This window comes from Furipterus horrens, unplaced genomic scaffold (assembly GCF_987537825.1).
Source record: "Furipterus horrens unplaced genomic scaffold, mFurHor1.1.pri manual_scaffold_2, whole genome shotgun sequence".
Classification (NCBI taxonomy): Eukaryota; Metazoa; Chordata; class Mammalia; order Chiroptera; family Furipteridae; genus Furipterus; species Furipterus horrens.
Window position 1 is genome coordinate 211,885,943 of NW_028327172.1, and position 20,537 is coordinate 211,906,479.

Below are 20,537 nucleotides of genomic sequence, written 5' to 3' on the forward strand. Positions count from 1 at the left end.
AGTTTCCCCCCTTTGCCTCCCTATGTCTGGTACCCCACTTCCCTCCAACAATCCCGCCCCCCCTTAGTTCATATCTGTGGGTTGTGCATGTAAGTTCTTTGGGCTTCTCCATTTCCTATACTGTTCTTCACATCCCCCTTTCCATTTTGTACCTTCCTGTTGTGCTACTTAATCCCTATACCTTTACCCCCTTTCTCCCCCTCCCCAACCTACCCCCAGCTGATAACCCTCCATATGATCTCCATTTCTATGATTATGTTCCTGTTCTAGTTGTTTATTTAGTTTGCTTTTGCTTTCTAGATTCAGTTATTGATAGTTATGAGTTTGTTGTCATTTTTATATTCATAATTTTGATCTTTTCCTTAAATAAGCCCCCTTAATATTTCATAATAATGGCTTGGTGATGATGAACCTCCTTTAGCTTTACCTTGTCTGGGAAGCACTTTATTTGCCCTTCCATTCCAAATGATAGCTTTGCTGGATAAAGTAATCTTGGTTGTAGGTCCTTGCTTTTCATGACATTGAATACTTTTTGCCAGTCCCTTCTTGCCTGCAAAGTTTCTTTTGAGAAATCAGCTGATAGTCTTATAGGCACCCCTTTGTAGGGAACTCTCTGCTTTTCTCTTGCTGCTTTTAAGATTCTCTGTTTTTAACCTTTGGCATTTTAATTATGATGTGTCTTGGTGTGGTCGTCTTTGGGTCCAACTTGTTTGGGATTCAGTGTGCTTCATAGACTTGTCTGTCTTATTTCCTTCGCCAAATTTGGGAAGTTTTCTTTTATTATTTTTTTCAAATAAATGTTCAATTTCTGCTCCTCCTCCTCTTCTGGCATCCCTATGATTTGGATGTTGGCACTTCTGGAGATGTCCCAGAGTCTTTTTATTCTCTCCTCGTTTTTGTTTGTTTGTTTGTTTTTGAATTCTTGTTTCTTCATTCTGTACTGGTTGACTGTTTATTTCTTCCTTATTTTCCAATTCATTAATTTGAACCCTGGCTTCCTTCCCTTCACTGTTGGTTTTCTGTGGGTTTTTCTTTACCTCACTTAGTGTAGCTTTCATTTCTTCCCTTATGCTTTTGCTGTACTCAATGAGTTCTAAGCATCCTTATCAACAGTGTTTTGAACTCTGTATCTGACAGGTTGGCTATCTTCATTTTCTTTAGTTCTTTTTTCTGGGGTTTTGTTCTGGTCTTTCATTTGGGCCCTATTTCTTTGTCTCCTCAATTTGGCAGCCTCCCTGTGTTTGTTTCTGTGTATTAGGTAGAGCTGCTTTGAATCCCTTTTTTAGCACACCCACCTGGATGAATTTGGCTCTTTAAATCCTTGGTTGTCAGACTTCCATATAATTCGGTTTTCTGGCAGTCGGGGCATTTTCTGTTTTGAGGTTAGTTGTGATTCTTCCTGTGGTTGTGCAAGGAGGCAAAGCATGTCTGCCTATGCCTCCATCTTGACCAGACGTCTTAATTCTAGATGTTTTTTCAGGTCTTTTCAAGTTTTACTGGGCAGGGCTAGATTTTATATGTATAGAATCCAAAAGGTAAGAAGTTAGCTATTTTGAGAGCACCAAGTGGTGGGAAATAAAAACCTTGTTTCAGTTTTCCTGCTGTGTCGGGGGAAGCCGATCTACCTCCTTAAGGTGGAGAGGTTTTAGCATTTACTTGGTGTACAAAATGAGATTCCACTCTTTGTCAAGAAGGCATAAATAACTACAAGGTTTAATTTTTCTTTACCGTCTTCCTTTATGCGTAAGAAGCTGATTGTTAAGAAATAAATTAAGATATGGATTTTAGCCTTTAAAAAGCTCTAAATTTCTGAATTTTCACATACTGATATTTCCTGTTTGACCTACAAATGCAGCTGAGCCACAGTGATACTGCTTTTGCTACTTGATGTTGATCAGGCTAACGTAGATTTTATTGCTAATTGACAAAGTTATTCCTCCTTCTTTTCACTTTCTTCCAGATGAAGAGAAGAACAAACAGAATAAAACAAAAACTCAAACCTGTGATCCCAGTGAAGGAAAAGCAAAAAGTGTACGGCATGCTTATGTTCACAAACCGTACCTCTACTCAAAGTATTACAGCGATTCCGACGACGAACTCACAGTAGAGCAGCGGCGACAGTCGATTGTAAGTCCTACGCGACCTGTTACTGTCTTCACATATTAGATCAGGTTGACAGACTTGCCTCTTCTGCGTGCAGGGTACTTCCGGTGAGCACACAGGTTTTGCCTCCGGGCACCTTGTCATTTAACTGGGCAGAATAGACATAACCATGTGAAAGGTGTTCATGTCATCGTGATTAATAGTAAAAAACTGGTAACAACCTGGATGTTTCAAGGTATGGAAATGTTTGAATCGAGTATGTGCGGGGTTCCCCGTCCCGCAGCTCCCTCGGCGCGGACGAAAGAGCTGACCCAGAAACGAATTGTCTGAGGAGAGAGAGGGTGAGTGTCTCTCAGAGGAGATCACCGATCACTTTCCTCAGTCAGGGTTTGTAATGAGTTAGCCACGTGCAGAAACGCACGGGGTGAGCATGCAGGCCTCCACCAAATGGTTGGGAGTAACGACAAAGGGAAGCCTAAATCTGCACAGGGAGACAGGGAGCAAGACCGTGAGGTGCCAAGGCATATCACAGAAGTCCGGGTGGCTCTTTTTACTTGAACATTTTGTTTTCACACTCTGCTGAGAAAAATTTGGGGCTACACAGAGCAAGCAGGCTTCATTAGCATCAAAGAGTACGGTCCATTCCTATTCTACTTTTAACACCTCCCCCCCCCCCCAGAGTGTGGGAGTGGCAGCATGGTGTGTGGGGCGCAGTTGCCGGCCGGTTAAGGCTCAGAGGCCCGTATTCTGGTCCCAGCCCCACCAGCGGCCACAGGCCTCTGTGCCACACAGCCGGCCTCCCACGGCATGGACTGAGCTCGTGGTACACAGCTGTGAACACCACATCAGAGGGGAGTGCAGCCCACGTGGTTACTGGCTTCCAAAATACTTCTAATTTTAATGAACAGCCTTGCCGAGGAAAAAAACTGCTTCCGTATCATATGTGTACATCCGTTGTAAGGTGACTTAAAATTTCAGAAACATTAAAATATGGGAGTTGTGCATCCCAGAATAAGGAAGTATTACGTAGGAAAATGATTTGAAAGACACGCACTCAATGCTACTAGCGGCTTAGCCTTTGGAAAGTTTGTTCGGTCGGGGGTTACGGCTGTGGCGCTCGGAGACAGTGAGCTCTGCCTGGCGGGGGGCAGGGGGAGTAACACAGCAACCGGGCGCTCTCTGGCTTTTAAAGTTCAACAGCCTGAAGTCCCACGGCCAATACCACGATCCTGAGAGTGCGGCCAACCGGCCACCTTTGTCGCAGGCCCCGCCTGTCACTCGAATCTGCATTTTAACTTTCTCCTCATAGATGTTTTCACAGCTGTCCTTTTGCTTATGGCACCTGGTTTCTGAAGCCACCATTTCTCAGAATGGTACCTTTCCCGTTCTGTAAACCACTGGCATTCTGAAAGAGTAAAGGAAAATTTTCCCATCTGTCTCATTTGTTCTGGAAGCTTCCAAATTATGTACTGTACGTGCACTTTTGCAGGGTCTGTTAATTTGTAAGAATGTTTGAAGGGAAAACATTTCTTTAGGGGGGTATTTTGCTTTTGCATGATAATCAAAATAATTGTGAGTATTTTGTGGTTTTAGGCTAAAGAAAAAGAAGAGAGGCTTTTAAGAAGGCAAATTAATAGAGAAAAACTTGAAGAAAAACGAAAACAGAAAGCAGAAAAGACAAAGTCTTCAAAAGCTAAGAGTCAAGGTATAGATATTAATTTTAATATTTTAAACTATCTTATATACTCCATTAGTTTTTAGAAACTTATATTATTCTGACATATGATTATAAAATAAAACAATCTAAATTCTATCTCAGTGAAGCTGTTGTATGTATATTCTTTTAATCCTCACTTGAGGATATGTTCATTGATTTTTAGAGAAAGAGGAGAGAGTAAGAGAAACATTGATCATTTGCCTCTCATAGGCTCCACATCTGGGAATTGAACCCACAACCTAAGTATGTCCCCTGACCGGGAATCATACCAGCAATCTCTTGGTGTATGGGATGATGCTCCAACCAACTGAGCCACCTGGCTAGGGCAAAGCTGTTAATATTTTTCAAAAGTAATCTATTTTCAGTTGTGGAAAATTTTCTTAATTTTTAATCTGGTGTGTTTAGTCACTTTTTTTAAAGTTCTATTGCTGTGTCTAAATTAAACATTCTATCAGGTACCAACCAGATTACACAACTCACATTAGCAGTTTATTTTCCAGTGGCTGTGGAATGAATTATCACTGGAAAATGGATTGTTAACACGTGAGTAATCAAGCTGTGCTGGTGATATTAATGGAATTAATCTGTGCTTTATGTCAATTAAAATCTCAGATACTTGTCTGCAGTATTTAATTGAACAAAACTGAATTTCCTCTGGACACTAACCCTGTGTTATCCCCAAACACACACACATACAGGGGCAGGGGGCAGAAGCAGGCTTGTAGCTGTAGTGCGTGAGACAGTTTATTCTTGTGTTATTATTTATTTATTAACTACTTTGTTATTTATTGTTATTATTAACCTGCCTCTGCCCACCCCGTATAAGCATTTGAAATAAAAAGAAGTCTTCTTCATCTAAAATATTCTTATTCCAGCACAATTTGATATTAAAGCCGTTTTGCATTTTTATAGTGAATAGCAAATCTTAATGAAAAATAAATATTACATTGTTTAGAACTTTTATGAAATAGTTTATTGATTTTTTTTTTTTTTTATTTCCTAGGCAAAAATAGTATGGACTTAGAAGAATCATCAACTAAGAGCTTAGAACCTAAAGCCCCCAGAATTAAAGAAGTCCTTAAAGAACGGAAAGTTTTAGAAAAAAAAGTAGCCTTAAGTAAAAAAAAAAGAAAAGATTCAAGGTACATATTTTATCTGGCATCGTTTCCGTTGTAACATTCTCCCAGCATGCTTTCAAAAGAGAGGCACTAAAAATGATGGTCAAGAGCCAACCCCTGAATGTGTATGTTGTTGCATGCTTATTAAAGACCGTGGAGTTTCATTTTTTGTATCATAATTCAGTGTGCTAATATCTGTATTTCATGAATTAATCTTAATTAATATCTTGGGCGGGGGTGGTCCCAGACTGCTTTCTGTTCTCTCCCCATAGAAATGCACATGCGTAAATGGTTGTCCCTAGAGCTTCAGAAGGTTATGGACCCTCTAGACTAGGGCTCGGGACGTCTCACCATTCTGGACATGCAGTAACCACTTACTTACAGTATTTCTAGGCAATTCTTTTCACCAGTATCTCATGCTTCTCCCCATTAACCAGATGTCTAACCCAAATTATTTTTAATATTGCATTATCATAATGGATCCTATAATAATTAGAAAGCTGAAGAAACAGAGTGGCTATGAAATCATGTGAGCCATGGGCTACAATTTGCTGTGTCTTTAAATGCAATTATGTAAATTTATTATTACTTCGAGACACCTGAATCAACATTTTGTCAAACTATGGGAGGAGTCGGCTCTCGGTTTTCTCATACCTCATTTCTATTGATCTGAATAAGTAAGACTAACCTGTTTACTCAAAAGATAGTAAGACTTTGAAAATGTAACTATAGTTTATGAAGTATTCAATTTCAAGCAACAATTGAGGAATTTTTGTTTCAATTATACTTTCCTATTGCTGCAAGAATAGTCCATATCACATTTGGGGTTGTGTTCTGTTGACTAAGAATAAGATTTCAATTGAAATATAGCAAGTCTTCATTTATAGGACAAGTGTTTATAGAAAGGGGAAGCTAAGCTTTTTTTGTACCTTCCTAAAATTTTTTTTTTTTTACATTTTATTCAAAGTTTATGTTTGACTTTTACCCCCATGTAGGAATGTTGAAGAGAGTTCTAAAAAGAAACAGCAAGCTGAAGAAGAAACCAAAGAAACCCTCAAAACCAGTGAGGTGTGTCTTAATTATAAAGCCATTCTGAATGCTCTTTTGTTAGATACAGGCTGTTCGGTCCTTTGGAGTAATGCTTCAATATGCAGCTGGGTCTCTTCCAAGTTCAATGAAGATTCCTCGCGTTCAGTATTAACCACCATCCTATTATGGTCTGAATTCCTCGTTTTGGCAAGTTGGTTTATGTGACCCTTTATCTAAACGATAGCTGCTTTTCTACGTCTGCTCCCTTGACCACCCTGTCTCTTATCTTGGCAATAACAAAATTGTCAAAATTAAGGTTATGAAATCCCTTTAATTTTAAATATTTTTTATTTTGTTTCTGGTTTTTTTGGGGTTTTTTTTTGTTTTGTTTTTTTGATTTTTTTATATTTTGCTATGTCCTGGTCCCTATATTAGTAGAAGTATATTAATCTTTGTGTTAAATTGTAAGGAAGTGCCATGGTAAGCCTACCCAGAGGCCCAGAGGTTTTTCTGAGAACTTCAGCTCATTATTTGTTTAAAAATAATTATAGCTAGTAGTCAATAAGTCTTTATGAAAGTATGTTTTGTCAAAAATCCACTTATTTATATTAGTATTCTATTCCATGCCATACTGTTGGGCAGAGGGAAAGTTTAGATGCTATGATCTCTGAGTATCTACCCTTGGGTGTATAAGCACACATATATAGGATGTGGTTCCTGTGAGTTATTGTGTGCATTTGAAACTTCCTAAGTAGATCATCCAACAAGTGCCCTAAATTCATGAGGTTTGCCTAAAAGCTTCTGGTGTCTAAATTAAAATATCAAAAATTTTTAATTGTCTTCATCATACTTTTAGACTAAAAAGAACACTGGATTGTCATTCCTTCATTTTATATTTCTTTATGGCTATTTGTGGGCTTCAGCGACTTAGAGTTAAGTAACTAGTCTCTGTAAAGACGCCTGCCATGTACTGAATGGGAAGAGTCCTAGGCTCAGACAGAGATCGCCTAAACTCATTGCCTGGGCGTCAAGTTACTGAATCCTGCTGAGCTTCAGTTTTCTGGTGCACAGGGTAAAGTTAATAATGCCAGCCACAGACTGCTTGCGAAGAGTAAGTAAGGTCTAAAATATGTGACAGCACTCAACGTATTAAATGCACCCAGGTGTTAAATTTGAATATAAAAATTGACTAGTATTTCTCATACTTTAACCTTTGTTTTCTTACAGCATTGTGAAAAGGAAAAGGTGTCTTCTTCAAAGGATTTGAAGCACGTTCATACAAAAAGTGAAGCAAATAAACCTACCCGGAGACTCTCAGAGTGTTTGCATTCAGCTGATGAAAACAAAAATGAATCCAAACTAGAAAGAGAACATAAAAGGCGGACATCTACCCCTGTTGTGGCGGAAGGGGCCCAGGAAGAGACTGACACACGAGACGGGAAAAAGCAAGTGGAACGCTCAGATGTGGCCACAGAAGAGAAAGAACCCCAGAAACAGAAAAGCACACCTAAAAATGAAAAGCATCTAAAGAAAGATGATTGTGAAACAGCGCATGTGAGAAACCTCCCTAAGAAGGAGACAAAATATTCCAAGGAAAAGCCTGAAAAAGAAAAAACTGTGTCAGAAGACAAGTTATCTATGAAGCATAAACATAGAGGGGACAGTGTGCATAAAACAGGTGATGAGACTGAGCTTCACTCTTCTGAGAAAGGGTTAAAAGCAGATGAAAGTGTTCAAAAGCAAAGTCAACAAACTAAGCTTTCTTTGGATGATAAAGCCGAACGAAAAAGTAAACATAGGAATGAAAGGAAATTATCAATTTTAGGCAGAGATGGAAAGCCAGTTTCTGAATATATTATAAAAACAGATGAGAATGTTCGTAAAGAAAACAAGAAAGAGAGACACCTGTCAACCGACAAAACCAAGGCAGAGCACAAATCAAGAAGATCAAGTGATTCTAAAATTCAGAAAGATGCTCTGAGTTCCAAGCAACATGGAACCACGTTACAGAGAAGAAGTGAAAGTTATTCAGAGGATAAATGTGATCTGGACTCGACTAATTTAGATAATAATTCAAAACCCGAAGAGGCTGTTCACAGGGAGAAGCGGAGAACAAAGAGCTTGTTAGACGAGAGGCTTGTGTCCAGGTCTAAGTCAAAAAGTCAAGGCAAACAGTCCAAAGTCATTGAAACGGAATTACAAGAGGGTGTCACAAAACAGACAACCACTTCAAAACCAGATAAGGAGAAGAACTCAGAAGAAAATGACCCAGACAGACAACGAAAGTCTAAAGCCGAGGATAAATCTCCTGAGGAAGCTGGTGTCGACCCTGCATTAGAGAATGCAGCTTCTTCAGCCCACAGTGCCCAGAAGGACTCTGGTCACAGAGCTAGGCTCCTGTTAGCCAAGGACAGATGTAAGGGTGAGAAGGATTCAAGCTCCTCCAGACTAGAGAGAAAGTTATCAGACGGGCACAAGAGCAGAAGCTCAAAGCATAGTAATAAGGACGTGAAAAAGAAGGAAGATAACAGGTCAGATGACAAGGACGGTAAAGAAGTTGACAGTAATCATGAAAAGGCCAGAGGAAATGGTGCAGCCACGGAAAAGAAATTAAGCAGAAGGTTGTGTGAAAATCGAAAAGGAAGCACGTCCCAGGAAATGACCAAAGGAGAAGAGAGATCAGCAGCAAACACTTTGAGCTCTCTCAGTAGTTCCTCCCTTCAGAGACCAAAGAGAGGCGGTGACACCACACTGATCTCTGAACAAGAGCCGATGGAAACTGATTCTGAACCCGCTGTCGAAAACGTACTTGAAGTATCGAAAACCCCTGAGAGCAGCAGTAATGGTGCTCAGCAGGACACTGATTCTGAAAACGGGGCGAAACCAAAAATGGCAGCCACGGTTCTAAAGGATGACGTAAGAAGTTCCACCGTGGATTCAAAAACAGCCGCTCCAGCCTGTAAATCGGGACGTGGAACAGGGGTTGCCGGTAATTCTGAAAAGCATGCTGAGCATAAAAGTACGCTGACCAAGAAAGTGCATATCCAAAGTGCTGCATCCAAACCAAACCCCAGGGAGAAAACACCAGCTCAACAAGGAACTCAGGAGTCGAATGCAGACTCTGAAGCTACTCATAGAATGTTGACTTGTGCTCCATCAGAAGATGACAGGGCACAGAAGAACTTGAAATACACAAGACCCGCTGAAGAGCGTGTTGCTCAAGGGGATGCTGTTCTTGAACATTCCACAAATGTAGATCCCTTGCCTGCCTTAAGTTCAGTGTCTGTTGTGCCTCAGAAGCAATCTCGGGGTGCTGATGTAACTCCTGTGGTTGACAGGAAAGCTGTTTCAGAAGGGGGCACAGGCGGCGCCTGCCTGGGGGACCACTCTGATCTGCCCAACCAAAGTCCGACTGTTAGGGAATCCAGAGTCCCTAGGACAAGTCCCAGCAAAGAAGGCGGTGCGATTTCCCCAGCAGATACGCCAGCAAAGGCAAGCCTAGATAGCAAAAGACACATTCCAGAAGTTTCCCAGGCCGCCTTACTGCACAGCATGCCTCCCGATAGCAAGTTAACAGACACCAGTATGGGGAATGAGAATGTTAACAAAGACGGCGGCTTGGTGGACGTGGCCCGGAAAGAAAGCGACTTCAGTAGAGAGCCCACTTCAAAGCAGACTGTTCCAACTACAGTAACAAACGGCCAAAAGGATGGCATCACTGTTGACCACGTCGTAGGCGTGAGTACCAAAAAAGACGCTAAAACTGTTGAACATAAGCACAGTAGAGGCGCAGGTGAAGGAGAACATGTATCAGTTGATGTTGAAAGAAGGCAGGAAAATGGTGAGGTGGGCACCAGTGCTGGAGGTAACCCTGCGTGCTCTGCTTCACACCAAAGGGATAGAAAACCTGGGAATGTGACAGCCGGGTCTGGCAGAGCAGAGAAGATCTCCCTCGCCACCAGCACCGACGGGAACGACAAAGGCGTTCCCTCGAACACAGTAAACGCCGGGGATGCCACCACCACTTCTTCAGAAAGCAGAGAAGGGGAGGCGGCGGCCATGCCTTGCACAAGCATTGAGGCGGACGAAGGCCTCACAGAAGGCTCCAGAAACAGTGCTGTCCGCGCAGGGGCGGGAGCCAGCCAGCGCACTGTGCTTGCCGCAGCAGAGGAAGGCGGCGCCGTGGTCACCGAGGGCCGGGCCGAAAGTGAGACCTTCCTCACCAGCACCAAGGAGGGAGAAGGTGCGGAGTGTACTCTGGCCGGATCTGAAGAGCGAGCGGCAGGCCCAGTGACTGCCCAAGCAGCCGCGCTGCAAGACGGTGGCAGTGGTGCTGTGACAGAGGAGAAAGACGATGCTGTGACCAGTGCCGGCTCGGAAGGAAAATGCGACGGTCCCTCCAGCAGAGACTCGGAAAGACTCGGGGGAGCTGTTACTTTCACCGGTGAAGGCGAAAGTGACGGGGCCGTCACCAGTGCTGGGACAGAAATGCAAGAGGGGTCATTAAGCAGTGAAGAGGTAGACAGGTTCCAGAGAAATGTGACGAGCTTGGGCCCCAAAAAAGAAACCGAGGGGACTGTGACATGTACAGGAGCAGAAAGAGGAAGCGGAAGCTCGGCCATGTGCCCGGTCACTGGCGCGGGGCCCCCGGAGGAGCGCCTGGTCACGGGCGCGGCTGCTGTCCTGGAGGACGAAGCCACGCCGCCGGGTACTGCTGCTGCCCAGGACGGAGCCGGTCCCGGGAACGAGAGTCCGGAGGGGGAGAGCGCTGTCACCAGCACGGGAATAACGGAGGAGGACGCGGAGGGACCGGCCAGCTGCGGGCGTCTGGAAGAGGGCAGCGAGGGCTTTGCCATAAGCTCTGAGTCCGAAGAGACCGGACAGAGCGCCATGGCCAGCACAGTGGCCGAGGGCGTCACCAACGCCCCGCTGGCTGCTGCCAGCCCCTGTGACGACGAGGACATCGTCACCAGCACAGGTGCCAAAGAGGAGGACGACGAGGGTGAGGGTGTTGTGACGAGCACTGGAAGGGGAAACGACGTTGGGCACAGCTCCACGGGCGCGGGGACAGAAGACGACGGTGAGGAGGTGCCCGTGAGCGAGAGTGCGGAAGGGGGACTCGGGCTCGTGGGGACTGCGGCCGGGGCCCCCGCCGGGAGCGCCCAGGAGGGCAGTGTGCACAGTGTGAGCGGCACAGAGAAGGACACGAAAGACGCGGAGATCTGCTCCAGCGCCAAAGGGGTCGTGGAAAGCAGCGTGACTAGCGTGGCCTCGGGAGAGGGGGGCGCGGCCGCGGCGCCAGAGGGCTGGGAGGGGCCCATGACTAGCGCGGCCTTGGGGCAGCGCGACAGCCAACTCTCCCACCGGGACAAAGTGGAAGACGCCACTATTTCCACCGGCCTGGTGGGGGGCAGTTATGAGGCGCTGGTGTCTGGTGCAGAACCGGATTACGAGGCCCCTCACACATCGCCAAGTGAGAAGGAAGACGAGGGTGTCATCACCTCCGCGGAAAACGAGGAGCGCGGCGGCCCCATGGCCACCACAGCTGGTGGCAGTGCTAGCAGCCAGCCTTGCTTCTCGGGCGGCCAGGGCCGAGGCGCGGGCGTGGTGATCACCAGCACCGCACGGGGTTGCGCCTCGCAGGGGAGCGCCGGCCCGGGCGCGGAGGGCCAGCCCGGTGCCCTGCGGGTGGACGAGAATGCGGGCAGCCCCCGCGTGCACACGGGGGAGTTCGAGGCCCCCACGCCCAGTGCCGCCGCGGGGGAGGAGAAGGACGAGTGCGCCCTCATCTCCACGAGCGGCGGGGAGGAGTGCGAAGTGCCGGTCTCCAGCGCCACCACCGTCCTGGTGGCCGACGGCCCGCAGCCCGCGGCGGTGGCAGCAGCGGGACGAGCCGAGGGCCCCGCCTCCGTGGGCGCTGACGACTTCGAGGCGCCGATGCCCAGCGCACCCGCAGGGGGCGAGGGTCCGCTCGCGGCGCCCAGCAAGGAGGACAAGGACGAGTGCGCGCTCATCTCCACCAGCATCGCGGAGGACTGCGAGGCCTCGGCGTCCGCGCCAGCCGCGGGGCGCGGGGGCGGGCAGCCCGGCTCAACCGCGGAGGAGAAGGACGGCACCGCCGTCATCTCCACGAGCTCCGTGGAGGACTGTGAGGGCTCAGTGTCCAGCGCCGCCCCTCGGGAGGGCGGCCGTCCCTCGGCCCCAGCCGTGGGCGAGCTCGGCGACGCCGCCGTCATCTCCACGAGCACCTTGGAGGGACGCGAAGCGGCCACGAGGGGCGCCGCGCCCCGGGACGAAGAGCGGCCCGCGGTGGCGAGGGCGGAGGATGTGAGCGACGCCGCCGTCATCTCCACCAGCACGGCCGAGTGCGTGCCGGTTCTCACCGGCCTGGACAGGCACGAAGAGAGGCCGCTGCCCGCGGGCTGCCCGGAAGGAAGGGGCGACCTGCCGGCCGCAAAGGCGAGCCGGTGCGAGACCCCCATGCCGGGCCTCGATGCCGAGGACAACCGTCGGGGGCCCGGGGTCCTCCCAGGAGGAAAGGAAGCGATGGCGGAGGAAGGGCGCACCGGGGTTTCGGACAGCGAGCTCTCCGCAGAGGACGGCCCACCGCGCGCAGAGACGAGTGTGACTGTGGGGTCTGTGCAGAGCCGGGGGGACAGCGCCACGGCACCCTGGTCGGCAGGGAGGGACTCAGAGAGGAGAGCTGGCTCCCCGGGCCGCCCGAGGGGACCAGAGCCCATGTCCGGGCCGATGACCCAGGACCCCTCCGTCAGGATTTGCTCTTTGACGTCAGCAAGTGCTGGTGCTACAGTGGCTGATGACGGGCCACATGGCGGAGGCGCTGTGACAGAGCAGGCCTGCCTCCCTCCTGCCCCGCGGGAGACTGGGGGCAACTTGAAAACCGCCTCCACCGAGCTTGGTCATGGCCGAGAATCGGAAATGGCTCCTTCCCACGCAGTCCTTCCAGCTGCCCGCCCTGCGGCTCTGCCGGCCCCGGAGTGTGAGCAGGACGCGACCCTGAAGAGGGATCACAGTGGCAGGCGGCCCGTCCTGGCATCAGCTGAGAAAATGGGAGAAGGCCCAGGGAGATCGTCCCAGAAAGAGGGAGACGTCACGGCCACTGTTCCTTCAAAAGAAAATTTGGGTGGCATAGGTGAGAATCTCTAATTGCCCATGTTAGCATTTAACAGATGATTGTATGCAGAGTACATTTACAACCTTCCAAAACGTGGTTTTGGTTCCAGAATTCACAAAATAACTTGTCAAACCTGAAAGTCAAATTTCTCTATAAGAAATGTGTGTTCAGAAGCTCAAGGCCCAGAACGATTTCTCATGGACAAGGAGGGCAGAGGCAGGACACAGCTGCGCACACTGAGCCTCCCCGACCTTGACCTTCAGGTTTCTTGTCAATCCAAACAGCCCCGTGGAATTAGTCATGTTTTTATCACCGCTATTTCACAAATGAGCGGGTAGGTTCACAGAATTTAAGTAACTTGCATGGCACCTGGGTGCCTTTTAGAAAACATCATTTCTGTTGTATAAAATGGGGATAATAACAAAAATAAGCATCATTTCTATTCTCATCTGATTTACAGATTTTCAGTGTGTGTTGGTTCAATCCAAGTGACCAATCAAGGAGCACTTTTTAAAAAATAAAACAAAAACTGAGTTTATTGTTCAGGTAAAATGAGTTAGTTTCTGGTTTAGAATTTGTATAAAAGGAAATGAAGTGTGCTCTCTCCTGACAGATTTCAGGGAATGCTGGTGTTATAAGAGGTGGTTGGTAACCTCCAAGATAAAAGCTTTGAGCTCAGTCCATTCACTGTACCATCCAGCTTCGGACACTTCGTACCAACCACTACTGCGCTAGGCTCCAGGGATGCAGAGGTGAATGGTCGCCATGGGAACACGGCTGTGAATTTGGCCCTGTGTTGAAAGTAGGCAGCGATGCTGTCGTGTGACAGGGGCTTAGAACTGGGTTAAGCACAGGATGCTGTGCGAAGGCAGAAGGACCTTCCCCACTCTGGCACCCTGGTCTTCCGAACTGGAACAGCCTCAAGTGACACCTAATGCAGCCTCGGGAGCCGGGGCCTGTGACGCAGTCCTGTTCACTGGAGAGGCTTAAGTAGGAGCCATTAAGAAATGCTCCCAGGGCTGACATAAGTAACTTAAAAATTTTCCATTGAACTTGGCCTGTGGTACATTGAATGCTCTGCAAGTTTTATGACTTAATCATTCCCGCAGTCTGTTACTCCTTCCTTCCTTCCTCCCCCCCTTCTTTATTTTCTTGAAGGAGCAAAAATAGAAACACTTTAGCAAACAAAAGCCTGCAGCCTCTTGGAGGAAAGAAGGATTTTCTTTGGAGGCTTATGTGAGCCACAAGTCGCAGACAGGGGAGAGGAGGAAAGAAAGGTCCACGACAGGGACAGACCTAAGTCTCCACCAGAGAAAAGCTTGATTTTCTTTCGTCCACCTCACAGGTTTTTACCTTTATGTTCAATTTTGCTGTGTCAGCGTAAAGCAAGTATAGTGTCTCTATTCATAAGTCACCTTTTTTATCAAGAATATTCCTCAGTGGCCCAGAACATTTTCTTTTTGGGACAAATGATACAGACTGCAGTACAAAAACACTTAGAGATCAGATGTCCCCACAAATAGTACTGTATCCTTCTTTCTGGGTAGCCGTCTGAACAGCAAGAAACAATTTCACCTTCTGCAAAAAGTAAATGACCCCTGCACTTCCTCTGATAATTTTCATACACTTTCTTTTTTATTCTTTTCTGCAGACTGCAAAATAAAACAGCACAGCGGACATGGCGTGCTAGGTAAGAACAGTGCGTTATGTTTTGGTTCAGATTGTATTTTGTAAGCAGGTTCTTAAAACGGTTTAATGGTTTTAAATTCCATTAGGCAACGAAGACTCTGCATCAGATGTTCTGGGAGGATCAGACCTGAAAGACAACCTGAAAGCCGAGGTACGGTTGGTCATTCCATGACACCAGGCTGTGAGTGGGGTGTGGTTTCACCAGCCGTGTACGCGTACGTTTAAGCGGTGTGTACCTCTATTTTGCGTTGTACTTCGGACGCGTAAGTGTTGCTACAGCTACATCCTGCGTGGGGGAAGCAAAGAGCCTCCGTCTCTGTTAGTGGCTCCGCCATCAATTCCATGTACGCAAACCAGAAAGCCCAGCGTCACCCTCTGCTGCTCCCTGTCACCCCACATTGAATCCATTGCCAGTTCTTTGTTTTGTTTTGTTTTAAGCGAGTGGGGAAGGGAGGGAGAAAGAGAGAGAAACATCGATCGGTTGTCTCCCATCTGCACCCTGACCAGGGACAGAACCCACAGCCCAGGCATGTGCCCTGACCGGGAATCAAACTGGTGACTTCTTACTTTGCAGGACATGCCCAGCCAACTGAGCCACACCGTTCAGGGCTCCATTGCCACTTCTTATAGTTTCCATTTCCAAAGTATACCTTGAGTCTACCTGTCTCTGCCTCTGCAGTTACTCCCCTAGTCCAAGCCACTACTTGAGGAGTGTCCCTGTTGAACTTCCCCCCCCCCTCCCCAGCCCCCTGCAGTCTGATTAGCACAGCCCTGGGAGCGCTCTTGAAAAACAAATTAGGTCACGTCGTTACGCTGCTTAAAATTTCCAGTGGCTTCCCATGGTGCTTAAAATAAAATCAAGTTTATCACGGCCTACGGATATATGTGGTTATCGCCTTCCCACCTGATCCTGTGGCACCCCCAGGTACACACGACAGGCTGGTGGTAAGCGTGGGGCTGGGAACAGCAGGGGACGCCCTACTCGCCGAGCCGGAGCGGCAGGCAGGCACACAGGCGGGCTCGCAAGGAGGCCGTTGGAGATGGGTTTCAGTTTTGCGGGCAGTGGAAGTGTACCAGAGGAGAACGAAGAGAAAGCCTTCCAGTCAAAGGAGCGTGTGCTAGACAGAGAGGGAGGGGCCCGTGTGAGCCCCGGGCCCGCGGTGGTTCAGGGCAACTGCGGGGCAGGTGAGCCCAGCGACAGCGCGGTGCAGGAAATTGGGGTGTGACTTTTAAAGCAGTAGGGGAGCCATTGATGGACGAGATGCAAGATTAGATTCATTTTTGTTTGCTTTTAAAGGGTGACATGTATTTGTTTGTAAGGTGTGCAGACTTGAAAGTAGGCTTGTATATTGTTAAAAGATGCTGGATTTTTTTTTTTCTTTTCATTCACTTGAGGTTAGTCTTGCCTTGTTGTTATTAAAACTGCAGTTAACTTCTTTTTTGCGGTGCTTTGGACTTTTTAGACAATTCTACCTGCAGAGGAAGAGAAAAATCATGAAATTCCAGGCCCATCAGAAAGCCCACGGAGGAGAAAGCCGACAGAAACGGGTAAGCTGCTTTGAGCAGGCTGTGCCTTTCACCGCAGCCTGTAATCAGCAGCCGATTCATAATGTTGCTCCGGCGGGCTGTGCGAACGTGCCTCTCACTTTCTAAAATAGGTTAGAGAGAGCTCTCTGCTGTTTTATTCTTAGCATGTACCTGTTCTTATGAAGTGTCAGTCAGTTTCATATGAGGTGATTGTTGGAATCCGATAGCTCCAAACCATTGTGGCAAATGGGAAGCTGCTTTGAGCAAACTCTCGCTCTGTCCCCAGATGTGTCCCTGTGCTGCCCCCTGGGTGCTGTTATCGCGGCTCATGCCCGGTGGCAGGCCGGCAGCTTGCGCACCCACGTCTTTAAAGCCCCACTCTCGGCCCGCAGGCTGCACCAGAGCTACCCCCGGCTTACAGGGCCTCTTCGGGTCTGCGCCTCAGCCGTCGGTGCCCGCTGCAGACCGTAGGGCTGTGCCCGCTGTCAGGAAGGGCTGGGGCAGCGACTCTGACTCGGCGGGCCAGGACCACCTCGCACTCTTAAAATTCAGTGAGGACCCCAGAGAGCTTTTGTCATATGGCTTGTACCTCTTAACATTTACCAAAGAAAAAATTAAAACCGAGAAAGTTATAAAGTATGCATTAATTCAGTATCATTAACTCACTGTAAGTTAACATAAATAACATTGTTTTTCATGAAAAATAGCTAGATTTTCGAAAACAGAATTTAGTAAGAAAGGTAACACTGTTTTACATTTTTGCACATCTCTCCTCAGACGAGGTTAACAGAAAATAGCTGGTTTCTCATATCTGTTTCTCCATGACAGTATAATGCTATCTGTTGTTCTGGTTATAATACATGAAGAAAATCCAGCGTCACACATTGTGTGGTTGATTTTTATAATAATCTTTTCAAATAATTGTGGGTACATCCTATGGCCTCTGGACAACTCGCCGCGTACTCATGAGTTTAATAAAAGGCATATAGCATCTTAGTATTATGACTGTATTTGGACCTTGTAGACCCCTTAATAGAAGGTCTTAGGAACTCCTGGGGATCCCTAGGCCACACTTAGAGAACCACAGGGTTAGGGAAATGGAAATGAGAAGAATTGTGACATCGGAGGGGTTTTTCTGGTTTGTACTCTAGATGTTATTGTACATTTTCTTCTGATTAACACATTAACTGGGGAAAAGAGTAATAGGAACCTCAGTGTATGTGACCAAACTTAAGCTAGTTGTTTTTTCATTTTTTACAAGGTTAAAATGTCTGCAAGTCAGATGGAACAGTCAGGGTGATTTGGTTGCAGGTAACAGAAAACCCGTACAAATATTCGTTTAAATGAAATGTATTAGCTCACTGTCTTAATTCAGGTTGCTGGAATTCCATAGATTGAGTGACTTACACAACAAACATTTATTTCTCATGGTTGTAGAAGCTGGAAAGTCTGAATTCATGGGGTCAGCCTGGTCTGGTTCCTGGTTATGTCCTCACAAGACCTTCCTCAGTGTATGCGTACGGGGAGAGAGAGAGATCTCATGTCTCCTCTGACTATAAGGGCACTGATCCCTTTGTGGGAACCCTGCCCTTATGACCTCATCTAAACCTGGTCCCCTCCCAAGACTCAGCTCCAAATACTGTCACACTGGGGACTAAGTTTTCTATATGAATTTCAGGGCACACAAATGTCCAGTCCACAGTATTCAGAAAACTGAACAGTAAAGGCAAAGTATGATTCAGGAGCATGATGCTCTCCCCACAGACATGTCTTAAAAAGGCCCCATCTCTTATTTTCTCCCTTGGCTCCCAGCAGGGGTAACTGTGTTCTCATTTATCATCTCCGGGAAAATTTCTTTGTCCTACTATTCTTGGCCAAAATCCTAATACCTCCTCTAATTCAGCTTAGGTAGCTGTGTGCACCCTAAACTAATTCTGAAACCACAGTGTGCCCTGGACCGCAGTCTGGACACGGGAAGGTGCTAGGAGAGAAGCCACAATGTCATCTGTAGTTAGGGGGGAAGACAGGGAGACAGGAAGAGAAATAGCGATGTGTGAGAGAAACATCAATCAGTTGCCTCTCCCACGCATGCCACAACCAGGTACCAGGCCCACAACCCAGGCATGTGCCCTGACCAGGAATCGAACCGGCGACCCTTTGCTTTGTGGGATGACGCCCAACCAACTGAACCTCATCGGTCAGGGCATGAAATCATAATGTTTACACTGTGCTGTAATTTCTTTTTTTTCTTACTCAGCCATATAGTGTGGGTTGGCTTCCTTCATTGTCAGTTTATACAGATTGACTTCATCTCTGAGCTGAATAGTAATCCCTAACACAGTTTCCCATTTGTAGATGTTATGAATCTCCAATTTTTGTAGTTTCTACTATTAATAAAGCTACAGTGAACTTCCATATGCATGTAACTATATTTCCCCCAGGTGTTTCCATAAAAGTGAATTGGGAAGTCAAAGAATACATAAGTTTTGAATTTTGATATACACTTGTCTCTTCCCCTTTTTTTTTTAGCCAAATAGCGAACGAAGGATGAGTAGGTGTGCAGTAGGAGGGAAAGGCAAAGAGGAAGGCAGCGTGGAAGGAATAGCGTGTATGAATCCTCACCCGGGCTGTCTGGGGTGGTCGGGGTGGGGACCTTCGCAGGCAGCCTTCCCAATGTGTGACCTCGGGAGCCTCGCAGGCAGAAGCATCTGGCAGGCAGGCCAGGCTGACCGCCTTGAGGCTGGGAAGCCCCTCGTGCTGGCATGTCGAAACCCTGACTAAAGGATCAGAGACGTTAGTTAAAATTTGTACGTGTATCTTATAGAACAAATAATTAACGTCCCACTTGTTAATTGTCAGAAACGTAGGATTGTGGAGGTTCTGCAGTCCTTTGTCCCCACAGCTGTAGCTCAGGTTCCTGTGGTCACGAACGGTTCAGTAAAAGCTCGATGTACATCTGTCGCTGTTGAGTAGAAGCGGTAGACCTTGTACTTCAAGTTTCCAGAGAATATAAATAGACCTTTGCCGTTTGAGGGGCTAGGATCATGGCATTATTTTTAAATGAACCAGTGTTACCCTGTGGCGCAACAGCCAGTAAAGGTCCCCCACCTTTCTTCTGAGCATCAGGTCATCAACATACTAGGCACTGGAGTGACCTGAGGGACCACCGCCATCGCGGGAAGAAGGCAGGCAGCGCCCATTCCTGTTTTCTTTCTCGTAGTGGGACAGACAAGAATTGTAGAAAACTGACTCGTCAGAATTTTATAATTCGCAGAGGCAGCCAGGCCACTTAGCAGCGTTGTCCTACCTGCCTGCCCTAAACATCTCTAAATGGGTTTCTCTGCACTTCAGTTTCCTTATTTCTCCTTTTTGTCTTTGGACAGCTGAGCTACAGAGAGAGCCTTTGTTGCCGAACGAGTCACTGAAGGTGAGTCGGGGTAGTGGCTGGCTTTTGTTATCATTGTTGGGCTGTTTTGGTTTCGTGCTTGGAGAGCGATTGTGGAGGGGACGTCATGAGAGGGGCTGTCTGTGCACTTCGTAGGGGGACAGGAGGCCGTTGGTGACATGCTCTACGCTCGAGTTCAACATACTGGCCAGAGTTTTTACTTGTCCTTTTCTACGTTCAGCTGTAACATATCCACTGCTGCCATGACATAGATATAGTTGTTCTCTCCACCCCCCATCCCCGAAAATCACTCTGCATCAGCAGCACCGAATCTAGGCCAGCATCATGGAATGAAACCAAGGAAATAGAAGAAGGCCCACGTTGCTCAGGCTAGAAAGCTCACCCGGTGTGTGAATGTTGATGGAACCCTCCAAAGAACTGTGGACTTTGCATCTGTGATTTCCATAATGGCATTGCAGATCGGATCGTGACATTAATTGGTCACGGTGCTTGTAGACCAAACAGATTTCATTTTGAGAACTGACTTTATGTTTTTGGAAAGCTTTTCTGAAGATGCCAAACTATAATGCCCGTGCGTACATATTTTTTCACATGTGGCTCTCACAATCCCTTTTGTGCTTGAAGGAGTTTTGTCTTCTCTGTACTTCTGAAGGTACTTGGGGGGACCTGATATCATACCAGGAGCAAACGTTTTGTGAACACTTGCAAACTGCGAGCAGCCGCGGCCTTTCCCGAGCTCCTGGGGGACTTAGTGCCAGACGGCTGTGGTGTCACAGCGCTCTCCTCACCCTGCTGACACATCCCACTTTGTAG

General features: G+C 47.2%; 1 protein-coding gene across 1 annotated transcript in view; it reads left to right on the forward strand.

The window, feature by feature from the left end:
• Nucleotides 1-20,537, forward strand: part of BOD1L1 (biorientation of chromosomes in cell division 1 like 1) — a 49,812-nt gene that overhangs the window by 12,936 nt on the left and 16,339 nt on the right. Inside the window, exons 6-13 of the mRNA XM_090267067.1 lie at nt 1,961-2,127; nt 3,697-3,808; nt 4,824-4,962; nt 5,934-6,006; nt 7,195-13,120; nt 14,878-14,942; nt 16,255-16,339; nt 19,702-19,745. Of these exons, the coding sequence (XP_090123193.1) occupies nt 1,961-2,127; nt 3,697-3,808; nt 4,824-4,962; nt 5,934-6,006; nt 7,195-13,120; nt 14,878-14,942; nt 16,255-16,339; nt 19,702-19,745 (6,611 nt within the window). The remainder of the gene's footprint in view (nt 1-1,960; nt 2,128-3,696; nt 3,809-4,823; nt 4,963-5,933; nt 6,007-7,194; nt 13,121-14,877; nt 14,943-16,254; nt 16,340-19,701; nt 19,746-20,537) is intronic.